The sequence below is a fragment of the Amphiura filiformis genome, chromosome 9 (assembly GCF_039555335.1).
Source record: "Amphiura filiformis chromosome 9, Afil_fr2py, whole genome shotgun sequence".
NCBI classification, from domain to species: Eukaryota; Metazoa; Echinodermata; class Ophiuroidea; order Amphilepidida; family Amphiuridae; genus Amphiura; species Amphiura filiformis.
Genome location: NC_092636.1, coordinates 1513173 through 1536974, shown reverse-complemented (window position 1 = coordinate 1536974; position 23802 = coordinate 1513173). Strand labels below are relative to the sequence as shown.

At 35.6% G+C, this 23802-nt stretch overlaps 1 protein-coding gene across 1 annotated transcript in view; it reads left to right on the top strand.

Moving 5' to 3' along the window:
* The first annotated feature begins 14218 nt into the window (after window positions 1–14218).
* LOC140160503 (sodium- and chloride-dependent glycine transporter 1-like) overlaps window positions 14219–23802 on the top strand; it is a 35653-nt gene continuing 26069 nt past the window's right edge. Inside the window, exons 1-4 of the mRNA XM_072183736.1 lie at window positions 14219–14357; window positions 16070–16127; window positions 17105–17294; window positions 18583–18714. Coding sequence (XP_072039837.1) covers window positions 16116–16127; window positions 17105–17294; window positions 18583–18714 — 334 coding nt within the window. The 5' untranslated portion in view covers window positions 14219–14357; window positions 16070–16115. The remainder of the gene's footprint in view (window positions 14358–16069; window positions 16128–17104; window positions 17295–18582; window positions 18715–23802) is intronic.

Genomic DNA, 23802 nt, shown 5'->3' with positions numbered 1-23802 from the left:
TCAATGAGATGTACTGTCTAAACCCTAGTTAGTTTAACTCAGGCCCGAACGCAGGGGGGGTGCGGGGGGTGCGACCGCACCTCCCCAAATTTGCAAAAGTATACAAAAAGTCCTATAAATTGCAGAATTTATGGCTAAATCAAAAAAATCAGTTTTTTACGCTTTTGGTCAAAAAGTTTATAGTCCAAATTTTGAGAGAAAGTCCACTTTTCACAAAATCGCACCCCTCCTGGGAAAAAAAGCCACTGTTGCAGAAGCAGCACCCCCAAAAAAAATCCTGCGTACGGGCCTGGTTTAACTTAACCTAAGTTAGCTCATCTCAATCGTAAGTGACAATGTTTGTTCTATAAATCTGTTAATGTATCTAAATCCAAACATTGAATGAGATGTATATTCTAAACCTGGATTAGTGGATTAAATCCAAGTTTATAGTCCACATTGACCAGGAACAGTGTCCATAGCAATCTTGGTCATCACACCTTGAAAGTGAAAATACATTTTATTTTGCCCATGCTATCCTATGCAAATTGTACTGAGAAAACTACATTATCCAATTTCTTGGAAAAAACTGGCCGTTTTGCAAGCAGGTATCATAAACCAAACATGTAAACCAGTTAATTTAATCTTTGACTGATCTGTAGTCCGAACATATCAGTTTTAAAATGAACTGCATTGGACTGTGTGCTTTAATGATGCAGTGGAATTAGTAGTTTTATTAATTTCTAAAAAATGCATGAAAAAAACAAATGTTTGGTCATATATTCATCTTGATATCACTGAATAAATTTTACCTTTATTGTAATATGAATTGCATCATCAGCTTGTCTCTTGATGTCTAAATTATCTTTATTGAGAATTATGAAATTATAGTCCTTTCTGCATTTAATAAGACAACAATTTTCAAGTTGGAATAAATTTAAAATTTTACTTATTTTAAGAACTTCAACAATAGTGTATTATTGAGTACAATACTGTATTACAACAATATTGATATAAAATTGGATTCTTGAGCCTATTTATTGGTCAAATGAGTTTTAAAATATTGCACTTTGACATAGTGTTTGTCTAATATTTTATAACTCATAGCAACCAATTTGTGTCAAAATTTGAAATGATCAATTTTATCATTATTATGTTTTGGATCTCATATTATCACAACTTGGATCCATCAAAACATAATAATGTTGTTAATTGTATTGAAATATATTCTCAAAATGCAATTGAAAATTGAATTCAAAATAAGTTTGGAATATTGTGCTGGAATAGAATGCAACTACTGACCATATGATTATGAACACATATGATGTATTGGCAATACTGAATATTTTGGGGGACATTCTTGTTATGCAACAATTTGTCAGATAATCATGAGATATTCTGATATTAGTGAAGGTTGATGACAATCAATTAATGTATCGTGATTGTGATGATAGAGGTTGGTGTTATAATAACCAACCTTGAGGTCATGGGTGCAAACCCTGGACTTAATTAGCTGTGCACTTTAACAAGGTGTTTGCACTTCTTGACTTCTCAATTTATGTCAAAATTTGGCAATAATGCACTTTGACATAGTGTTTGTCCTTGCTGACCTCTCAATTCAAGTAAAATTTGTGTCAAAATTTGAAAATGATGCACTCTGACAATTTGTACTTCTTGACCTCTCAATTAAAGTAAAATTGGTGTCAAAATTTGAAAATAATGCACTATGACAAGGTGTTTACACTTTTTGACCTCAATTCATGTAAACATTGGTGTCAAAATTTGGAAATTATAAAATTCATGCTGAACAAGAAAGTAAGCTTACTTATCATGAAGTATACAAGTTGATAGCTTATGTAAATGCAAGCAACATGTTGACTCTGTGTCTTGTTAATTACTGATTAATGCCCATAATTATACTGTGATGATGATGTAGGCCTACATGACGGTACTTGTTAATTACTGATTAATGCCCATAATTATACTGTACAATCAGCAAGTCAAATGAAGACTAGAAGAACGAACATATCTTGGGGAAAAGATATTAATTTGTTGTGGCTATTTGCTTTCAGTTACCATTCATTCTGAGTGAGTCAAAATGAGTCAAGATCAATCTTGTAGCCTTCCTCCAGTGTGCTCTGTTAAGAGTCTACTAAATTTGGCAACAGTGGATAAGGGAACTGGTTGATGTAATAACCCTATAGTAGAGTGTTATTCAAACAGGAAAAATCATGACATAGATGAAATTTTTAACTCAATGTACATTTGATATTATGTACATAAGACTATTATGCATACCATGTATATTTTCTTCAGGAAAATGGATGATGAAGTCTTTTTCTTAATATTAAAAGAATGTATTCTTGTTGATTTTCATAAATCATATGATGCCATGCAGTTCAAGTTCTTGAGAAACTAATCAGTGTATTCTTCCTGCTTATTTGTGTGTACATATGTTGGATGGTATACTATTGAAAATGAGGTTTTGGTATTTTGTCAAGAGTCAAATATTATGCATGCAGGATTCAGTTTCATAAAGCAGGAACTTGTACCTCATCTTAGTAAGTGCACAAAGTCAATATCATCACAAAATAGAAAACATACTTATGAAGAGTGAGTGTATGTCACCATGGGTTTTGAAGACACTTCAGGCCAATAAGATGTATGCAAGTTCTTGTTATATTGGTGTAAAATGATACCTATATAATGAATTGGATCTTAAGTTATTTGTATTGTATTTTCCCTTAGATTTCCATTGTTACTTAACATTCATCTTATCAAAAAAAATCTTGGCTAAAAATAATTTCTTGATTATCTTGTTATTATCCATTATGATCATTATATTACCAAAGAAAATTCTTTTTTATTATTATTATTAAATGTACTACCGGTGTAGTACATTCTTGTTTCCATATTTTGCAAGTAGACTTAGCCCCACAAATAGTACTGTTCAGTTTTAAAATGTACTGTTTTTATTTGTCAAATTTTATATGTAATTTCCATTAAAATCAACCACTTGTATACATATACTGCATTTTGTCGTACATTAAATAAAATAATAGCAGTAGTTACTTTGATTTCTTTTTTTTTTTTGGCAAAGAAGAAAAGAGAGTCCTTTTCCAATGTAGATATGTTATAGGAAGTATTCTAATATTTTGAAGTTCATAAATATATGAAGTTGTTCTGCAATCAATCTTTCTGTAGCGCCTTCCATTCATGAGTAGAAACAAAATCTTAAAAACTTGAGGCTCTAGCATTTTGTAAATGCATTTATTAGACTCTTTAACAGTTTATGTAATTTTACCAAAAATCCTTTTAGAAGTTTTGTTGAATTTTTTTGATATAAATTAATACACGTATGAGAGCTTCATCTTGGTTGTAAATTCATACTATAAAATTTAAACAATTTCCCAAAACCTGTGCATGTTAATTCTTTCCTTGGTACATATTACACAGTAAACATTGTGTTGCTATTCCAGATGAGTTACACATGCATAGTGTAAACACTCATGCTGGTAGGCACCAATTCATTGGAATTAGGAGCTGAACACGCAGGCATATGCACCAAGGGCTTAGTGCAACCATGGATGTGGTGCAACAAAAACACATCTTCATTAGCTCCCTTAGCTTAGGTAATTTTGTGTATAAACACAATTGTGTTTTATATATGGATAACATTATGCAATCAGTGGCGTAGCATGCACTTTTTCAGAATGTGGGGGGCAAGACAACTTTTCAGGGGGAAGACTTTGATGAAAATGGTCAAAAATGGGCTAAAAAGTACAAAAAGGGCTAAAATCTTACATATCAGGGTGGCCAGCATCCCACAGGGGGCAAGACTTCTCCCCCCTCCTTGACTATGCCACTGTACCCAGGGGAGCTAATGGAGATAGAGCTTTGTTGCACTGATCCCTCTATATGATGTTTACAATGCATATTCTGTAACCCCTCGGTTAACACCTAAATTTGGTGGCACTGGAAATGGGATGTGATTTTCAACATGAAAGTAGGGGTGTGTAACTTACCTGGAACAGCCTGTAGAGAGTAACACAGTGGACAGTACTCCACATATATAATTATTATGTTGAAACAAACTCTTGTATTATTATGTGTATTATATAATGTTATTTTTATTCTCTAGTCTTGTGTACATTACACAAATAAAAAAATTGTGCTGATTATGATGTTAAATGCAATTGATAAGCTGTAATCATTATAAAAGTATTCAATGATGATTTCACTTAATAAAAAATGATCTGGAATAATGTGAAAATGATTGAATTATTGTGTGATTATTATCTGTCTCTTGTTTTATTCCTTTTCTTTGTTATTAATCCATATTTTGGGAACATTTTTTTTTTCAATGTATCAAAAAACTCAGATTATTGATAATTATTTATTTGTCCAAAGGCCTGATTATCAAAGATTTTCTGTCAATCATATGTTATCATGTTTGATTTATCACACATTATTTATTTAACCCCATGAGAACTACCGGTACCTGCCTATTGGTAAAAAAAACCATTTCAATTATCAATTGGACCAATCAGCAACCTAGTTAGACTAATTTCACCACACACAAAAATTGGGCTGAATTATTTGCAAAGCTCCATTCTGATTGGTGATTAAAGTGAAGAGACCACTTAATTGATCAATGTTAGATCGGCAGGTAGTGCTCAGGGGGTTAAAGGCCCATTTAGTGATCCCACCGAAAGATTAAACAAAATAAAAATTGTGTGTAAATTTGCCTAAAAGTGAAGGATAAGTCATAATTTAACAACGTCACCCACCTTTGCACAGTATTTTTGTGGCGTCTGAGAGCATATCAGCCATATTGAATTGCATTGTGAATAGAGAAATGTCCTCTAATCAATATAGTAATTTTGATTTTTTGAAATTGGCGATATAAAACACATTTTAGGCATATTATTAAAAATTGATATTTTTTTATTTTTCATATTTAACAGTCTTCGCAGTAAAATTTATAAATATACTGATATGTGTATGTAGCTGGCAGTGTTGGAATTAAGCTTTTTTTTTATGTGTAGAAATATTTGCTTTCATACTTTTCTCTTGGTTATTCCAACCATTGCTCAAATTTGACCTTAAGTTTTGGAAGCTTTTGGACAAGGGGATGATATCAAACTTTATGTTCACAGAAGTAGGCAAAGTTAGAGCCAGCAATAAATGATCAATTCCAAAGACCAGAAAAGCATAAAACTGCCAAAAAAAACTGACAACTGAACAAGTTTACAAAGTACTCCTTTAGCCAAATCACCTCAGGTAAAAAATCAATATAATAATTATACCAATCATGACAATAGCTTAATTAATCAATCAAATATTTACTGGAATAAATTGTGACACATTAGACCATTGAAAATAAGATGCACTATAGACCATTAATGGATGCACAGACTAAAAGGTATGAAAGATATTGCCGTTAAGTATGGGACATGGTACACCACTCATTTGTTCCATTGAACCTATTGTTATAGTCACCTGATCTTGTTGTCACTGTTGTTTTGTTGTTTACTGTATTGTTTCGGATGGGTCATAATTTATTACAATATTGGATTATTAAATATAAGATGTGAAAGATATTGCCGTAAAGTATGGGGCATTGTACTTGTACACCACTCATTTGTTCCATTGAACCTATTGTATAGTCACTTGATCTTGTTGTCACTGTTGTTTTGTTGTTTACTGTATTGTTTCAAAAAATTCGCAAAATTACCGCAAAAAGTGGATTTTTTCGTCATTTTGGGCTTTTTCTGGGGGGACAACAGGGGGAGGCAAGAGTTCTGACTGGGGGAATTTTCCCCCATGCCCCCCCCCCCCCTGGCGCCGCCACTGGAAGACGTGAAAGGTATTGCCGTAAAGTATGTATATGGAGCAATGTACAACAATCATTTGTTCCATTGAACCGTTTATTATGATCACTTGATCTTGTATTGCAGCTTACTAATTGTATATCTGTTTGATGGGTCATAATTTACTAGGTATAGTATACATGTAGGATAATTGATTGAGCCATGCATTGTTAATATAATTATTAAATTGTATACTATAATTGATGGCTCTGTGGGTAATGAGGTCACCTTTTGTGATTTGTCTATATTCAGTGTGTCCCAGAAAAAGAAAAAAAACACCCGGTGAATTAATTTGGACACAGGTCAAGATATAGGCATTGGAATTTTAAAAAAATAGAAAGCAGCGAGTAGCTAATTTGCATAATACAGATATTTTATCTGATTCGGTTGACTCATAGTGCAGTTTTGTCCACGGCAAATTCACCGTGACCTTTTCAGCCATAAACCCGCTTAGTGAAGATTAAACCGAAATTTGCAGTACTAAACCATTATAGTAAAATCGATTGTCCAATGCAAATTTCTTACCACGTGATAATATTAATCCAATGAGCGATCGAATTGTCCGCTACGGTCGACTAATCCAATCGATAATGATGCTATTGACTATTGACATGTACACTGGGCGGAGCTCCACTGACTGAGATTTTTAAACCATACTTGGGTATTTTTACACTGGTTTCCAAATGCTATCATTTTGGACTTATCAAGGCGGTCCCCAAGATTTGAAAGTTACTGTTATTATAAGGACTATGCTAAGAAGGACTCGAGAGAAAAAAAGGGTAGGGAAGGAGAGAAAGAGAAGGAGGAGAAAAGGGAGAAGAAAAGAAGGAGAAGAAGAAAAAAGGAGCATTCCCTCCTTGGCCATGGTTAGAAGGAGGAAACTCCCCCTTCGGACATCTTGCCCCTTGTGGAATGCTGACCTACGCGGTTTTAAAGTTGTTGATTTTTATATTTTGGGCCCATTTTCGGCAAATTTCCCCCCATAAAAGTCTCATGGCCTCTCTTGCCTTTTCTCTCAACTACTTCGAAAAAATCCTGGCTAGGGCCTACGTCACTTTCCTGACGCGGCAACACATGTGCAAGTCTTGCGTCATGCAGCAATTGCAGCAAATTTACTTTCAGTCCGATATCACACGACTTTTACGGGGTTTCATCACATATCCAAAACCTACACTAGAACGTCTATAACGTGCGATCGCTGCCATTAATAGGCAAATCGACATATGTTGATTTTGTCCAATAGGAGAACTCGAAATTGACATAGGTAAGCTTATTTACATAAAATCGACATATGTCATTGCCCAGGATGGAAATTGACATACAGGGTGTCCCATAAAAAATTACCGGGCGAATGAATTTGGATGTAAATCGAGAAATAGACATCAGAATCCAAAAATCTAAACTTTAATGTGTAGCCCATCTTATCTTGCATCTTATATGCCAATTTTACTGGAATCGGTTTACTGATTGCTAAGAAATGAGCTATTACATAACGCATGCGGCAATTCACTTCATTCCAAGTTTGAAAGAAAGATCATTCAACACAAAGCGCACTATAGTGGTAACTGTCAATGTGCTTCATATTTTGTTATGTGAATTTTTGTTCGTTCTTTTTAAACAATCTGTTTCTTGCAAACATTTAATTAGGTCTTGTTCAAATTTGAAAACCTGCACGATATTGCAAATGAAAGCTTGCATGTAAGATGATGCTCGGTACTTGTAAATATCTTTTTTCGTTAATGTTGATTAAATGTTGCAAAAAGAATTATTGCATAAAGAATTCCAGCTGGCTTAAAATTTCTCACACATTAATGTTTTTGGAATATTTACAAGAAATTGTAAAATTGTAATGCAATTGCAAAGCTTAAATCTGTTAAAATTTCAATATTAATGTTGCATGGTATCACGTAAAGCTGTAAGCACTTGATCATTGTCTCAAATGTTCTTTGGAAAGTTAAAATATAACATTTTTCCACAACCTACAGAATTAAAGTTGGAAATCTTCCAATTGCAGATATCAAAGTTTTCTTGGACAAACTGTTATCCACCTTCAGTGAAAACATGAATAACATAACACCGTCGGATTATAAAATAGATAACGTGGACTAAATTTAATGAGATACACACACTTTAGGAAGCGGTGAACGAGTATGAAAAAGCTCCTGTTGATCAAACTTGGAATGAACTGCATTAATGCGTGCATTATGTAATCATTAATTTCTTCGTAACCAGTCAACCGAATCAAATAAAAGTTTTCGTATGCAATGCACAATAAAATAGGCTATGCGCTGCATTTTAAATTGTTTGATTCTGATGTCTATTTCTCGACTTACGTTCAATTTTATTCACTCGGTATTTTTTTCTGGGACACCCTGTATGTCCATTATTTGAAACCACTTGTGCTGTTTGCGTCAATTAAAACGTATAGTGTAATTGGCTGCGTACTGCTTCTCCATACCTGATTGGTTGAAATTATTTGCAACCATGTTTATGGTATAAATCGACATATGTCAATTTGAAGACATGTGATTGGCTGGAAAAAAGAATACACTCAAAAAGATATCCAATGCGCCCAACTGAAGTTGATGTGTAATCCTATGGGTTGTTGATACGTTGATCGCTTTTGGCCTGTCCAAAATCTTTACCCCCAGTGGCGGCGCCACGGGAGAACATGAGGGGGCAAATGCCCCCAGTCAGAACTCTTGCCCCCCTTTTGCCCACCCAAGAAAAAAACAAAAAAATTACGAAAAAATTCCGCTTTTTACGGTAATTTTGCGCAAATTTGGTTGATTTTGCCCCCCCCCCCCTGAAATTCACTTTGCCCCCTAATGCCCCCCGAAAAAAATTCCTGGCGCCGCCACTGACCCCCCTATAATTCAAAACCCCGGGGTACACATAAGTATTGCACCACTCTAAGACCTGCACAGGAAATAAGCCTCCATCCATGTATGTATAGGCCTACACGTTATGTCGTACATTGTATTTTTAAAAGCACTGTGGCCTTCAATTTAGACCATCATAATAATACCCAATAGGAAATGATATTTACCTATTTTAGAATGGAATAGATGTTGAAATAGTTGTATAATGATGTAAGAAAATGTAACAAGCGACCAGTTGTACGCATAATAAATAAACAGCGATAGAGCTCGTACTCCGAGGTGTATTTTGGGCGCATTCGTAGCGTTGGAAATTAACATATGTCAATTACTAAATTGACATATGTCGATTACATTTTAAATCTTTCTGGCGGTAATTTCAGCCAATAAGACGGATATGACGTGCAATCACTGCCATAAATAGGCAAATTGACATATGTCAATTTCGCTGAAAGAAATTGACATATGTTGATTTTGACCAATAGGAGAACTTGTAATTGTCATAAGTAAGCTAATTTACATAAAATCGACATATGTCATTTCCAAGGGTGAAATTGACATATGTCCATTATTTAAAACCACTTGTGCTGTTTGCATCAATTTTATGTTGTGTAATTGGTTGCGTGACTGCTTCCCTATACCTGATTGGTTAAAATTGTTCTTAACCATTTTGAGGTATAAATCGACATATGTCAATTTCAAGACATGTGATTGGTTGCAGAAAAGAATACTCCCCAAAAAGACATCCAATGCGCCCAACAGAAGTTGATGCATAATGCTACGGGTAGTATCCGGGCTGTCGATATACGTATATTGACTGCTTTTAGCCTACCCTGAATCTTTGCCACCCCTATAAATCCCTCCCCCCTACACATCATTATTGCACCACCCCAAGACCTGCACATCCATGTAGACTCTTACACTATATAGGCTACATGTTATGTCGTACATTGTATTTTTAAAAACAAGTCTTCTTATTTAAGCCATTTACTTTCAAACAATACCAGCTAATACTCAATAGGAAACGATATTTACTCATTTTAGAACGGAATACACGTTGAATAATAGTTGTAGAATAATATAAGAAAATGTAACAAGCGACCGGTTGTATTAAACATACAATGATTGATGAGGGAAGACCAGTTGCAGCAACCAAAAACAGTTATAAATTCGACACAAGTTTTCAAATAATGAACATAGGCTATGTCGATTTCTCCTAAGGTAATTGACATATGTATATTTTACGTAAATTACCTTACTTATGTCGATTACAAGTTCTGCTATTGGATGAAATCAACATATGTCGATTTCAATGAAAATAATTGACATATGTCAATTTGTTCATTTATGGCAGCAATCGCACGTCATAATATACTCTCTCAGAAATAGTTGGCTTCATTACGGCCGGCCGGCCAGGGGAGTAACCAGGATTTAGGGACCGTTCACAAACACTTGTAAGGGGGGGCCTGATGCAAAAAATTTCATCGCAAAACATTTTCGAGGCCCCCCCCCCCTTTACAGACCTCAAAAATTTCAGGGCCCCCCTTTTGACATGAAAATTATGGGTCAACCCCTAGAAAAGCATAAAAACTATAAACATAAAAAACCCGGCATATCATATACAATGCAATTGACTTAAGGTTTTACCGTCGTTACCCGATTTGACTTGACTATTGCGCCTGTTTTCAACGCGTGCTTACGCCGCGTCGTGCTCGGCGTTGCGTTGCAGACATCGCAGAGAACGATGCGTGTTGTGCGTGTCAATGCTATTTTTGCGCACCGGCGATAACTAGGGCCATAAAATAAAGAAAACAATGTTTGCTGAGCCAAAAAAGTGACCGCTTCTAATATATTAAATACAACATGTACAAACCAAATCTTGCCAGCGTGCTTCCACTAATAACGGACCTGGACCCCCTCCCCAAAGTAGGTCTACGACAGTACGGTCCAATAGATGGTATGAATTTATAGGCCTACCCAACAAATACACTAAGAATCAGGGTGTGTTTTTTTTAACATTAGGCCTAAACGAGTGTTGGTTAAATTGGTTAATTCGTTTTATTAATATTTTGGCCTAAATGTTGGGTAAGCACGATATTATAGGCCTAGGTATAATAAAGGTTATACGTTTGTAGAAAGTTTCATAATGAAACACACTACAACAAAATTAAATAGGCCTACATGTTGTGAAAATTCATAATGCATGCGATATAGACAACACCATCAAAACTATTCAGTTTCAAAAAAATGCGTCATACATTTTCATATCATAATTGGCCAAACGTTTTGCTACAGCTATAGGCAACCCAGTGTTTAACTTTGCTTTAATTGAACTGCAACCATTGATGATATGAATCCACCTCGAGATAATTGCGTAGGCCTATAGTTTTTGTGACAAAAAACGTTTTCCTCTCAGCGGCACTAAGCATGCTAAGTAGGCCTATGCCTATAATAAATAATGTAGGCCTATTATAGTCAAATACTTCCGCCCATGGTGTCAAACGCTTCGTTTTAACATGTTTAATAATTTCTCTATTTGGTCATTCGAGTCAGGTGAACATAAAGCTGAAAATTCCGCACGTTGTGTAACTTGATAACTCTTTGGCCCAATATCTTTACAGAATGGGAGTTTTTCTTACACCCGTTTGTGACCAAAATACACGAAATTAGAAGTAGGCTAAGAATTTTAAGGCTACATAGTCGACATCACTATAAATGTTCCTATTATGGACACTTCTTAGCCTAAGAAGTATCTTACTAGGCAACTTTTTTTACAGTGAAAACCTTCCTGCGTAAACAGACAATCCTTTTTTGTGGCCATATGCGTAAACGAACGCTGATCCGGCATCAGATCGCGCTTGTATACCAGCGCGTTGGTACGCACCAAAATATCCATGTACGCAATTAACTACGCATGGTGTCGCAGAAAAAATGCATTTTTGGCCTATTTTGGTCAATTTACGCGAAAACTAGGTCCGGTACCCCCATTTTTTTTTTGCGCGATTTTACAGAGCTTTTTCTTTTTCATAACATATATAAAATTTAAAAAATTTTGTCTCGACAATTTTTTTATACAACGCGAAAGGTGGTATATTTTGGGCAAATTGCGGATTTTGCCATTGAAGTGTACATAGATTTTTGGAAATGTACATCTCTTTTAAAACGGCTGTAGCTCAAAAGTGAGGTCCGGCACCCCCTGTTTTTTTTCCTGATTTATTATCTACACATATTAATGTACAAAATATGTCAATTTAAAAAAAATTGGTCGATAGGTTTAGTAACGACGGTAAAACCTTAACATAGGCTATAGGCCTACACCGCGTTGCGACCAGAGGCGTAGATCCGACCCGGGGTGTGGGGTATATCCCCCCAATATTTCGATCGGGTAGATGGTCCATACAATCATTCCCCAATGTTGACGCCTGTATGTGGGTTTCTGACGATGACCAAAGTAACCTCATATTTAGCCATTTTAGCCTAAAAAGTGCCAATTTTTTCGCGCTTCGCGCGACTTTATTTAACGTTTCCAGCCATATTTCACTTCGTGCACATTTGCACCATGAACTTATTTTGTTGCCAAAAGGTGCTGGATTTACTAATTGAGTAGGCCTATTTCCCCATGCCCCCGTGGCGCCGCCACTGCGCCCCGGGTCTTTTGTATCACTAAATAGCCAGTTTCTCCTGTGCGTCACTCTTGAGGAAGTAAACATATTAATGACCCGATTAAATTGGCGGGAAACCAGGCCCAAGTAGCCTACAGGTGAATAAAATGGGGAAAAAATTAATTACTTTTTAGGTTATCTAAACTTTTAACTTTTAAAAGTTAAGCTAATGGTTGAACTCTTTTCGTACTTTAGTAGGCCTATAGGCCCTATGCCTACTTTGTCTTGTTTTCCTTCTTTTAGGCCTAGTGAAAACAATATAGGCCTAGGCCTAATTAATATAAAACATTTCCCGCCCGGGGGGGGGGGTTCTTCCTGGTTGAAGGTATACGGGGATGTGCCACGGTTTTGGGGTACCTTTTCAGCGATTTTGGTATATCGATGGGTGGGTTTTCAGTGGATACCAATGCGCCCAATTGGGCGCATTTGGGCAAAAATGCCATTAAAACGCCCAATTATGGCAAATTTGGGTGCTTTTTCTTGAAAATTGGTAGCTGATGGGTAGCAAAAACAGCAAAAAGTAGGTATAGGCCCTAGAGAAAGTCAGCATCCGAAAGTCTGCGTGGCACACCCCCGTACAAAATTTTTCGAAGAACCCCCCCGGGATTTCCCGCCAAACGCTGTCCTGCGGGCATCCTTAGCCTATCTCATGATCTGGGTTAAATGTAAGTCAGCAATCTGGTCAGCGTGCATTAATTATTTGTAGGCCTATTAATCCTGGTCAGCATGGTCACCCAGCAGCGAGATTTTTTTTTGTACATCATTTTCGTACATTGTGATTTTTCCGTTTTTCATAAAATGACACGGAATAAAGCAAAATTCACTGAAAAAAAAATTATGAACAAATCAACTGACTTGACCCACGTTTGACCACAAGTGTGTGTAGGCCCCTAAATATTAAATTAAAATGAATATAATAAAAAAAAAAAAAAAAAAAAATATTAGGCCTACTTTCCGGACAGATAAATGAGGACAAAAATACCCCGGCCCCTATCATCCCAGGGCGTGTGTATTTTTAATTATCCACCGAAGATAATATTAGTTATTAGGTGTAGCGGAGGTATGGTACGGGAAATTATCGTGCGCGAAGTGTCATACTGGGTGAAGCCGAAGGCTGAACCCAGTATGACACTGAGCGCACGATAATTTCCCGTACCATACTGACGCTGAACCTAATAACGAATTTATCATACCACTAAGTCATTCTAAATATTGAAATAATTACGTTTTTAAATATTTTAATTGCTGCTAAATAGGAAAAACATTACAAAAAATAGATGACTGTTCCGCGTATTACAGATTGCGTGCATTTTACGCGCCCGGTTTACGCGAATCGCCTTTATACGCGTACCTCGCCGTACACGCGTATCGGGCTTGCGAAATACGCTCTCACTGACTAGATATAAAGCGTAAAATACGCACTCACTGACTAGATACGAAAATATATCAGGTTAGCGGTGGGCTTTGATGTTTCCCTTAGTGGTATGATAATACTGATTTTCCCGTTGATTTTGTACGGATTTTGTATCGAAGATCGGCCTGATTTCATCTGCTTTTGTCTGCCGCTCCCTCTTCTCTTGAACTTGATTTCGCAGGCGTAAATGGAAAAATCTACACCGTGACGGGTTTCATTAACACACACATTTGGGTATTTGCTTTCATTTACAACGTGAAATAGCCCTAATCAATGTGCTGATGTCTGGGTAAGAGGTTTTTATTTACAGTAAATTTATGAATGAACTTGAAACTCTTGACGCTCATTGGTTAAAGACCTGTGGGTGTGCTGGGGGTATGTAATTTATGCACGATGAGTAAATGGAAAAGTACGTGGTCCACACAGGGCGAGAAAAATCCGGGAAAATTCATTCAGTAGAGCCGGTTGCTTTGTTGGATGTGTACTGAGCTGGGAAAACATAAACACGTGGATTACTACTATTACTTGTACTAGCACTGCTATATAAACGGTAGGTCGATATTAATTATATTTCGTATGAAATGATTTAGGACTTATTATTCTGGGATTATTCTTTACCATGTTACATCTCAGTTTCTCATCACCAATTTCACTTGTGCATGTGTGATGGGGGAAGAATAAACAGCACACTGCACAGTCAGCACATATCACTGATGACGACCATGCGACGTCTGTGATTGTGGAATCAATTCCTTGTTGACGAAGTGTAAGTTGTAGAACGAGAAACAAGGCGTCTTTCCATGCTCAGGATTTGGATTTGGTATTCATTGGCAAACTAAGCTTAACACAGATCTTAGTTCCGAAATGAAATTACTATTTTACAGCTCGACATACGTATACACTCGTACACGTGCCTCCACAACCCGCGAATCATGCTCCACAAAATTCGCAATGCATGAATCACTGAATTGAATGGTTTCTTTTCAGAGCCTTTGTCTCAGCTTAGCCCGGCATGCCGGGTCGCGGGTTTTTTTCGTACATTTGTGTAAATGTTGCTTGATTCCGTTCATACATATTTATCACAGAATGGAGCCAAATTTACATTCAAAAATCGCCCTTTTCTCGGCCTGCCAAATTTTTTTCTCCCACACCCCATTGCCATAGTTGCACATGCCAAATTATCACTGAATAAAAACCTAAAATTATATTATAATTTGATTATTATTGGTACTGTGGTACTGTACTGTTTTCCTCAAAATTCTTTTTAGAGCGTTTTAAATTAAAAAGGTGCCAAAAATGCTTTTGAAAAAAAAGGTACCACACAGTCATGATTTTTGTCTATATTCCTCCTAGTACCAGAGTCGTATAAAATTGCATTACCATGTTACAACATCTTCTCTGCTGGGAGTACAGTACAAGCTTTACCATCCAGCATATATTATTTTGAACAAGATCCTGTGCACACGCTTTTTAACCACATATAAAATTTATAATAAATTATGTATGCGAGGACTAGCAGTGACAGTGTAGCACTGCACTATAAAAGACTTTGCGAAAACATTTTTAGTGCATATTGTCATGTGTTCACACACAGTAGGCCTATACAAAACTATACATTGAAGTACTAAACTACTATAACTAAGGCTGTGTAAAACAATAAAACATGTTTCTCGTCCCCGCTTCCTTAATAGAGGCCGCTTGAATTGTATGTTTTGAAAAAAGATATCTTGGAAGTTGATATACTATTCTGTCGCCTTGCTGATGCAAGCAAGAAACACTTCTGGAAGGTTTTGTGATCATAATATCAATCATCAAGAGAAATGAGTTGGATGTCGCTAATTTTGATTAGAATATTGTAAAAGAAAGTCTTAAAATTCTTTTGTTTTCTGTTGTTTTCAGCGATATATAAATTGACGTAACTTTGCAAAGAAAAATTGTATCAACATGGGGTTTTCAGTTTCTGAAAGCTCTAAATGTCCTCTTTCGAAACGTATGTAAAACTCATTTTCGACCAGGGTCGACATGTGACTCATTCCCCTTGATCATGTCAGTGTCACATAATTATATAGAGGGGCCAACATCAGAGCAATGAAATAAAGTTACTAATATTCATATTGTCATGATTGTATGCTATGCTAAATATAAAATATGGGTATTTTTGGTAAGAAATATTAAGGCCCTCCCTTTTTCGGCCTATTAGCTTGGCCTGTATTGGTGGTGGTGGTGTTAAAATAATAATAATATTGTTATTGTATATTTCAGAACTTTTGTGCATAAGATTAAGGAATCAAGATAAACTGCAGCAGACATGACTAATCAAGTAAGTAGAATTATAATATTAATATGTCGCTAGTTTATTACAGACCAACTTAGCCATTCAGTTTAGGCCAATGAAAAATGCAAATTTCTTTTAATTTTAAAAACAAAATATTTTTTTCAATCTGTTGCAAAATTTCTGTAAAAATGGTATCTTTATAGACCTTTGCAAATCATGATCTAAACGTTAATCCAGGTTTGACATAGTTTTACATCAACAAATATGTAATGAAATGCAGTCAATTATTGAGTAATGAAAAGAGTCGCCTCATCACTGGACAAAAAATGTGACCCAGAAACTTCAACTTTCACTTAATTGCTAACTACATAGCCTATTGATGTCTATCATTTTAATGGTGAAATAATACTATTATGTTCAATATGATGTGTGTTGTTGGTGTTGACTGTTGAAGTATTTGTTTACATCAACTTGGTAAAACTTTAAGCTATCAGCTGTTGCCATTATTTTCTATTGTCTTGACCTCAAGTCAAGTATGCCTATTGTATTGTAGAAGAATTTTTATGGGCCCTGGTAGAAGAGATTTTGTTGTTGAGGCATTTTTGTTTGAAATTAAAGACCAAAAAGTGATGGAAACTGAACAGAACTGGTTAGAAACAGAACAATACCTGTCAGGTGCTCAGAGCGGACATTGAGACCCATCGCTCAAACATTCATTGTAATTCAAAATTTGAACAGTGTCTTGGATTCTAGAAGCAACTCACCAAACTACCATATAAAGAATGGTAGAAAGTAAACGTATCCCATTCCTAATATTTCACTGTGGTTATGAGAAAAAGTGTGAATTTAATTATATACATGATACCAAATATCTGCATTTTATGATTTTGATGAGATAAAGTTGAGAGGGAATGAGGCTATCAATGCTGATCAATGTGGTCAAGTAATGTACCCAAACTAGTAGATTTTATTTAGGTTTTGAGGATTTGATTGGATATATTATATATATTTTTTGTTTGCAGACTGTTGAGTTCAAGGCCCTTCCTCTTCATGATGCAGAGGAGCAGAAGAAGAAGAAGAAGAGTGGTGATGAGAATGAAGAGAGAGGAAACTGGGGAAAGAAGCTGGATTTTATGCTCTCGTGTGTTGGCTATGCTGTAGGCTTGGGCAACATTTGGAGATTTCCATATCTATGTTACCGCAATGGCGGAGGTAAGATCAGTTAACTTTTTTTGTCCTAACAATTGGGGGAATTCTAAAAATGGAGTCTATGCGTGACATGACAGTGATCTAAGGAATATGCTTTAATTTTAGGTGAAACCATCTGCTCAGGCTACTTGGTACCTGGCATCCATGCTGCTGGCATTGATCAGCGATGTGTGTAGTGGTCTGAATAGGTTAAATAGATTTCCTATACAGCTGTTTAAGGCATTACAAAAGATTAGATCAATCAATTAAGGTTGTCAATTAATGATATAAAGAATAGGAAATCTAATTTGTTCCAGATCAATTTAATTGATCGGTTGTTTTCCTGGTTTGTACAAATGTACGTACATAAATAGCAGCGGTCAAACCTCTATCATGACAATGATAATTTTATGACAGGATGATCTGCCATCAGCTCTAGTAATTTTCTCCATTCAATTTCTGTTTTGTTTGTTTTTGGCTGTATTCAGATTTCCTTGTAGATCATCAGTATTAATGAGTACGCAGTACGGTATTATAATTATTCAAAACGGGAGAGGGAGGTTGAAGCTTTCAAACAAATTACATCTTTGTAATGCAAGAAGTTAGTTTTATCATCTCGCAAATAATTTAGCAAAATAGATTTAAGCCTACATTTAATGAAAATCATGAATTGAATAAAATTGTAATCTCTCTCAGGAAATTTGATTATTATTTGCAACAGCTTGTAAGCCTTGTATACATCTGACAAAAGAAAAGATATTAAATAATAAAGGAGGTTGGGTACGCATTTCCTGGAAAACTAGGATTTCCTGGAAAACTAGGCTTGTCTGCGCTGGTCATCATTTTGGACAGGTGGCGGGTATAAAATCAGGTCAACTGATAAAAAAAGAATTGTACTAGAAAGTTCTCAAAACTTTTCAAAAGCAGCTTGTAAAACTATATTAATCTCAAATCTTAAGAAAGAACTTTGCAGTTTTAAATGGTTAAAAACAATCTTGAAAAGTGTCTCAACTTCGAAGCCGACCTTGTTTGTGTGGAAATTTGGCGCTAGAAGACTTTATAACATCTGAGAACACGACCAGATTAAGTTCCATTCAAATTCCCTATGAACCAAAAGTTACTATTCCAACTCTTTTTTTTAGTGGGAAGTCAAAACAAAGAATTGGGGGGGGGGGTGAGACCCATTGATTAAGAAGCCCTGCCTTACTGGACTCATGGGCCTGGCACCCCTCAGTTCTAGCCAGTATTTATGTTTTGTTTAGAAAAACCAATCTATGTTACTCACTTATTTGACCTTTTTCTGCTGACCCAGGAGCCTTCTTGGTCCCTTACCTGATGATGTTGTGTTTTGCCGGTCTACCTATGTTTATTCTGGAGCTGGGATTCGGACAGTTTGCCAGCAGAGGATGTATCGGGGTGTGGAGCATCTCACCTCTCTTCAAAGGTAAGGACAAAGAAAATATATAACTGGGTGTGTTTTTTTTTTTTTTTGTTTTTGGTCCCAAAACATTGACTTTTTTATTTATTTTTTGTAACAAACATTGATTTTGATGCTTGTTTGTCAAAACTAAATTTTGATAAATCATTCCAAATGTTCCTACCAGGGTATTATACATAACAAGTATTGTGTATGTAGTTATTTCTGTTTGGGGATGATCAGTGCTGACCAGTGACTCCTCCATAATTGTCTTGCAATGTCTGTGCATGATGTTACATTATTCATTTTGATTTGTAACCATTTCAATGTTTTACTTTTTGATAATATGGAAATAAAGATGCATTCATGCATTATTCTAGACACTTCATCTTTGTGTGGTATATTCCATCTAGTACTCTTCATCCCCTGCTTTTCAAATGGCAAGCAGATTCTGTTTCAGTGACTACAAATACCTCAAAAATTACAGAGGATAACTTTTCCAAGTGCTCATGGAGGTCATGGCTATTATATGGGAGGGTCAAGTAATATAGCAGTCTTGTGGTTGAATCAACTCCTATTGAGAGGGGAATGCTGTGCTACCCAGGATACTGTGTGAGAACATAATACTCTTGTGCTATCTATGGTGAGAATTTATTGGTAGTTTACTAGAAATCAGCAAATATTATGACTAAATATCAGCAATTTGGCATTAAAGTTTGTGCCCATATTTTTGTGTGGGGTGGATCATTTTATATATTCTGGACCTCAATGATTGTTGGATCATGAAAAAAAGCAATTCACAAAACAAACATTATTTGGATCAGTCAAGATATTCTCAGAATTTAGATAGGAATCCCTACATTTTTATAGCCAATCACATTTTTGTTTATTTTCAGTCTGATTTTGGGGTTTTTAGCCCGGTTTTATGTTATTTTCCTATTTTTTGATAAAGGTTATTTATAAAGTTATTTATTTTTTCGGTTTTGTAGTGTCCATCATTTCATGGTTGACTTACTGTTTGTGTTTTTAATATGAAAACTTGAAAAGTGATAATTTGTATTCATGTCATACTCTCTAAAATGATATCAAAATGCATTGAACAATCATGCAAATTTTTTAATTTTTTTTTAGTAGGTCAACCATGAATGATCCTAACATATAGCTGTAGGTCCAGGGACACTACAAAACCGAAAAAATAAGTGGTCGCATGTCATAAGTTGGGTATGCTAAAAGGGTGGAGGGATTACACTTTTCTGAAAATTGCGATACAAATTTGATTGGCTTTCCGTAACCCCATATCCTACAGCAGCAGTGTTCGATTTACCTGGATTCGCATCGCAAAATGCGAGTCATTTTTTACAAACTGCTACTCAACTACACAGACCAGTAGCAAAAATGTGATCCCAAAAATTGGGTAAAATGCCTACTTGCGATCGTGAACCACGCTGATATACCATCATTTGCAAGTTGCCATTTGTCGAAGTCAAAAATGTTTCCATAAATTCTATTTCCAAGAAAATAATCCACAAAAATATGACCCAAAAGTCCCTAAATCGTGATGTTTACGCCATTAAACTAAATACAGTATCCTCCTGTATGCAAATGACGTGTTGTGTTACAAACTTCCATGTATTACCAGATAACTAAAAACGTGCATATTAATTTTATGACGTCATAGAAGTAGCACTGTTTATATGGTGTATAGTTCAGTGGTGAGATGGAAATATCGTGTGTCCTTGGTGACAATCTTCCAAAATAATACAAAATTTTTAGGATTTCATAGATTCCTCACATTATTTTAATGCTTCAGCTAATAAATTAGTGAGTTTCCTCTACTCAAAAAATGTAGGACTTCTCTTGATTACTGAAGGAAAATTTGCGTTTAGAAAGGGCACACGATAATCAGCTTAGGAAGTTTAGGTGCCGAATTTTGAACCACATTCGGTCTGCATTTTTTTAAGCATTGACTTGAGTACTGGGATTGAGTAATCTGTGAGAAGATAAGAAAATACAAAAAAATCTGTAAAATATGGTGAAAACAAACTGCTACTCAAAATTTTGGAATTGCTACTCAAATCTGAAAGTGAGTAGCAATTTTTGCTACACAAAAAAATAGATGAAAATCGAACACTGTACAGCAGTGGTTGATACCTCATTTTAAGCCTAATATTATACTCTTTCAGTCTACTGAAGCATATAAGTCTACTGAAGCATATAATTATACATTATTCAGTAAAAAATAACATCAGTTGAAATGAAAAATGCCAGGGGTGGAGGAGCAGGCGGATGTGGAGCAGGCGGATGCGGGAGTGTACAATAAGGCCTATGTGAAAATTCACATGTCCGCATGTCAAAACTACTGGTTACTTTTTCACATCTAGGGAGGGTATGATGTATTGACAGCTTTTAATGTTGAATTTGTACAATTAAAACAATTACTGACTACTTAAGGTGGTACTTCACCCCCTGATAAATTTTTGACTAATTTTGCATTTTTCTCAAAAAGTAACTACACACTGGTAACAAAAGTTATATGTATATTATAGGGGCAAGGAATTCAATTAATTCACTGAAATTTCAGTGACTCAAGACAAGGGGTTCATCATATATGTAAAGAAATGAGGTATATTCTAGCGGTACCTTTTTTCTTATCATAAATAATGTACCGCTTGTCTTGAGTCACTGAAATTCCAGTGTAGTAACTGGATTCCTTACCCCTCTAATATACATGACTTTTGTTACCAGTGTGATATAATTTTTTGAGAAAAATGCAAAAATAGTCACAAATTCATCAAGGTGTGTAGTACCACCTTAAAGGGAAATATGTGTCATTTTTTTCATTTTTAATGAAATCCTAGTTGAATTTCAGTATTTTTAGCAATATGCTAATGTACATTTCTCTTCTTGATATTCATTTCCTCAATAATAGAATAACCATCTTGCTAATTACTCGTAAAAAGGTCATTGACCTTCACAATGTAATTAACTTACGTACAATTATTTTTAAAAGTTCATTTGAAGCATTAATGTTTTGAGAACATATCCTCCAAATCTGGTGATATTCTTGCATAAAATAAAAATTTTACAGTCATTTTTGTAATTGAGGCCCAATTTGAGAAAAACGCATTTGAAAATTGAGATTTACATAGACACCTGTGTATTAATTAATTACTAATTAAGCATTATCTCAAAAATTAAGCATGTGCTAAGGTTAAAAATGGTGTTAATTATTAGAGATTGTCAATATATACAACATATCCAAGAACACATTTTTTGTCATTTTTGACCATGTAATGGAAATTGTACCCAACTTATGACATGCGACCAAATATTATTATTAACTGCATAACATAGGATCTCAATCATGGTGTTTATTTTAATGCAGTTTTGGACATTTTATAGGCCTATTGGGTATGTCTTTGAATCTTCTGATGTTGTAGTCAGCAGGACGAAAACTGCATATCTTGATTTGATTCTTTAAAAATAAATGGAGATAATGTTGTTCAAACAATGGAATTAAGAGGCAGTCTCCCTTATTATGTACGGATTTGCGATACAAAAAAAAATAGAATTGTCTCTAAAAATAATTTTGGCACATATTAGCACCAACAACTCACATGTAAAATATGAGCGTGCACAGCGCCCTCGTTCAGCTTGAAAAAATTCTTGACATTTCAGCCTCTCTGAGCCTTACTTGCAAATGGTAAACTTTGGAGGTGCATAACATCGTGCGCCATCATCATCCCAACCTGCATTTTGCATTTTTTTAAAGTACCAAATGGTTACATTACAAAAACCAAGTAAAAAAATTGGGATCTTGATGGCGCACAAAATCAGCAAATCCAATGATTTGATGAAAAGCGCCCTCGTGCAAACTTCAAAGCATCATAACGGGCTGCGCCATCAAGATCCCAAGTCCGAACAAGTTTGAAATTAAAGACCTTCATGGTAAGTTTCATTTTTCAGCAAAAATTTTTTGGGATTTCATTGGCGCACCGAGGTAACAGAGGTCAAAGGTCAAAATGTCCTATTATCGCACATATTTGCACGCCTGTATTATTGCGCGCCAACGTCACCTGATGCTCCGAATAGCATTTCATCAAAGAAGAGTTAATTCTCTGCAAGAACTAACAAAATTATCTTGGGATCTCTTGATCTTCATATTTTTCTGATTTTTTGAAAATGGACTTAGCCTCATTTTGGAGGTCAATTTGACTTCTTTTTCCCACTCGCTGCACAATGTGGGCTTTTTACTGCATCACAAAAAGATGCGCCAACAAGATCCCAATTTTATTTTTCATCGTCTAGCTTCTTTGGCGACCAGTAGACAAAAAACAAGTAACAGCTAATTGGGATCATGTGGGCGCACTAATATAAAAGAGGTCAAAGGTCAAGCTTTGTGCCAAAGTGATGCATATTTGGGCTATGTGCAGCACAAAAGTGGAACTTTAACCCGCAATAAAAATGTGCGCCAACAAGATCCCATCTTACTTTTTTGGATGATTGGATAAAGGGGCTTATGTATAACTGATAACAAGTAAAAAAAACGTGGGATCATGTGGGCGCACTAATTCAATAGAGGTCAAAGTTCATACTTTGTGCCGAATTGGCATTACTTTGCCTATGTGCAGCACAAAAGTAGAACTTTGACCTGCAATAAAAATGTGCGCCAACAAGATCCCATCTTACTTTTTGGATGATTGGATAAAGGGGCTTATGTATAACTGATAACAAGTAAAAAAAAAGTGGGATCATGTGGGCGCACTAATTCAATAGAGGTCAAAGTTCATACTTCATACAAAATTAACCGATTTTTAGCCTAAAGTTGCCGAAGTATTTTGACAAAATTTTTTTTTTACTCTCACCAACTACCATGATGGAATCAGCACCATTTGAAATGCACTCACACAAGTTTCTATGAGACATGTCTGGTGATCCCCATTGAAGAAAAAAATTCGCACAAAGTATGAACTTTGACCTCTATTGAATTGGTGCGCCCACATGATCCCACTTTTTTTTTACTTGTTATTAGTTATACATAAGCCCCTTTATCCAATCATCCAAAAAGTAAGATGGGATCTTGTTGGCGCACATTTTTATTGCGGGTCAAAGTTC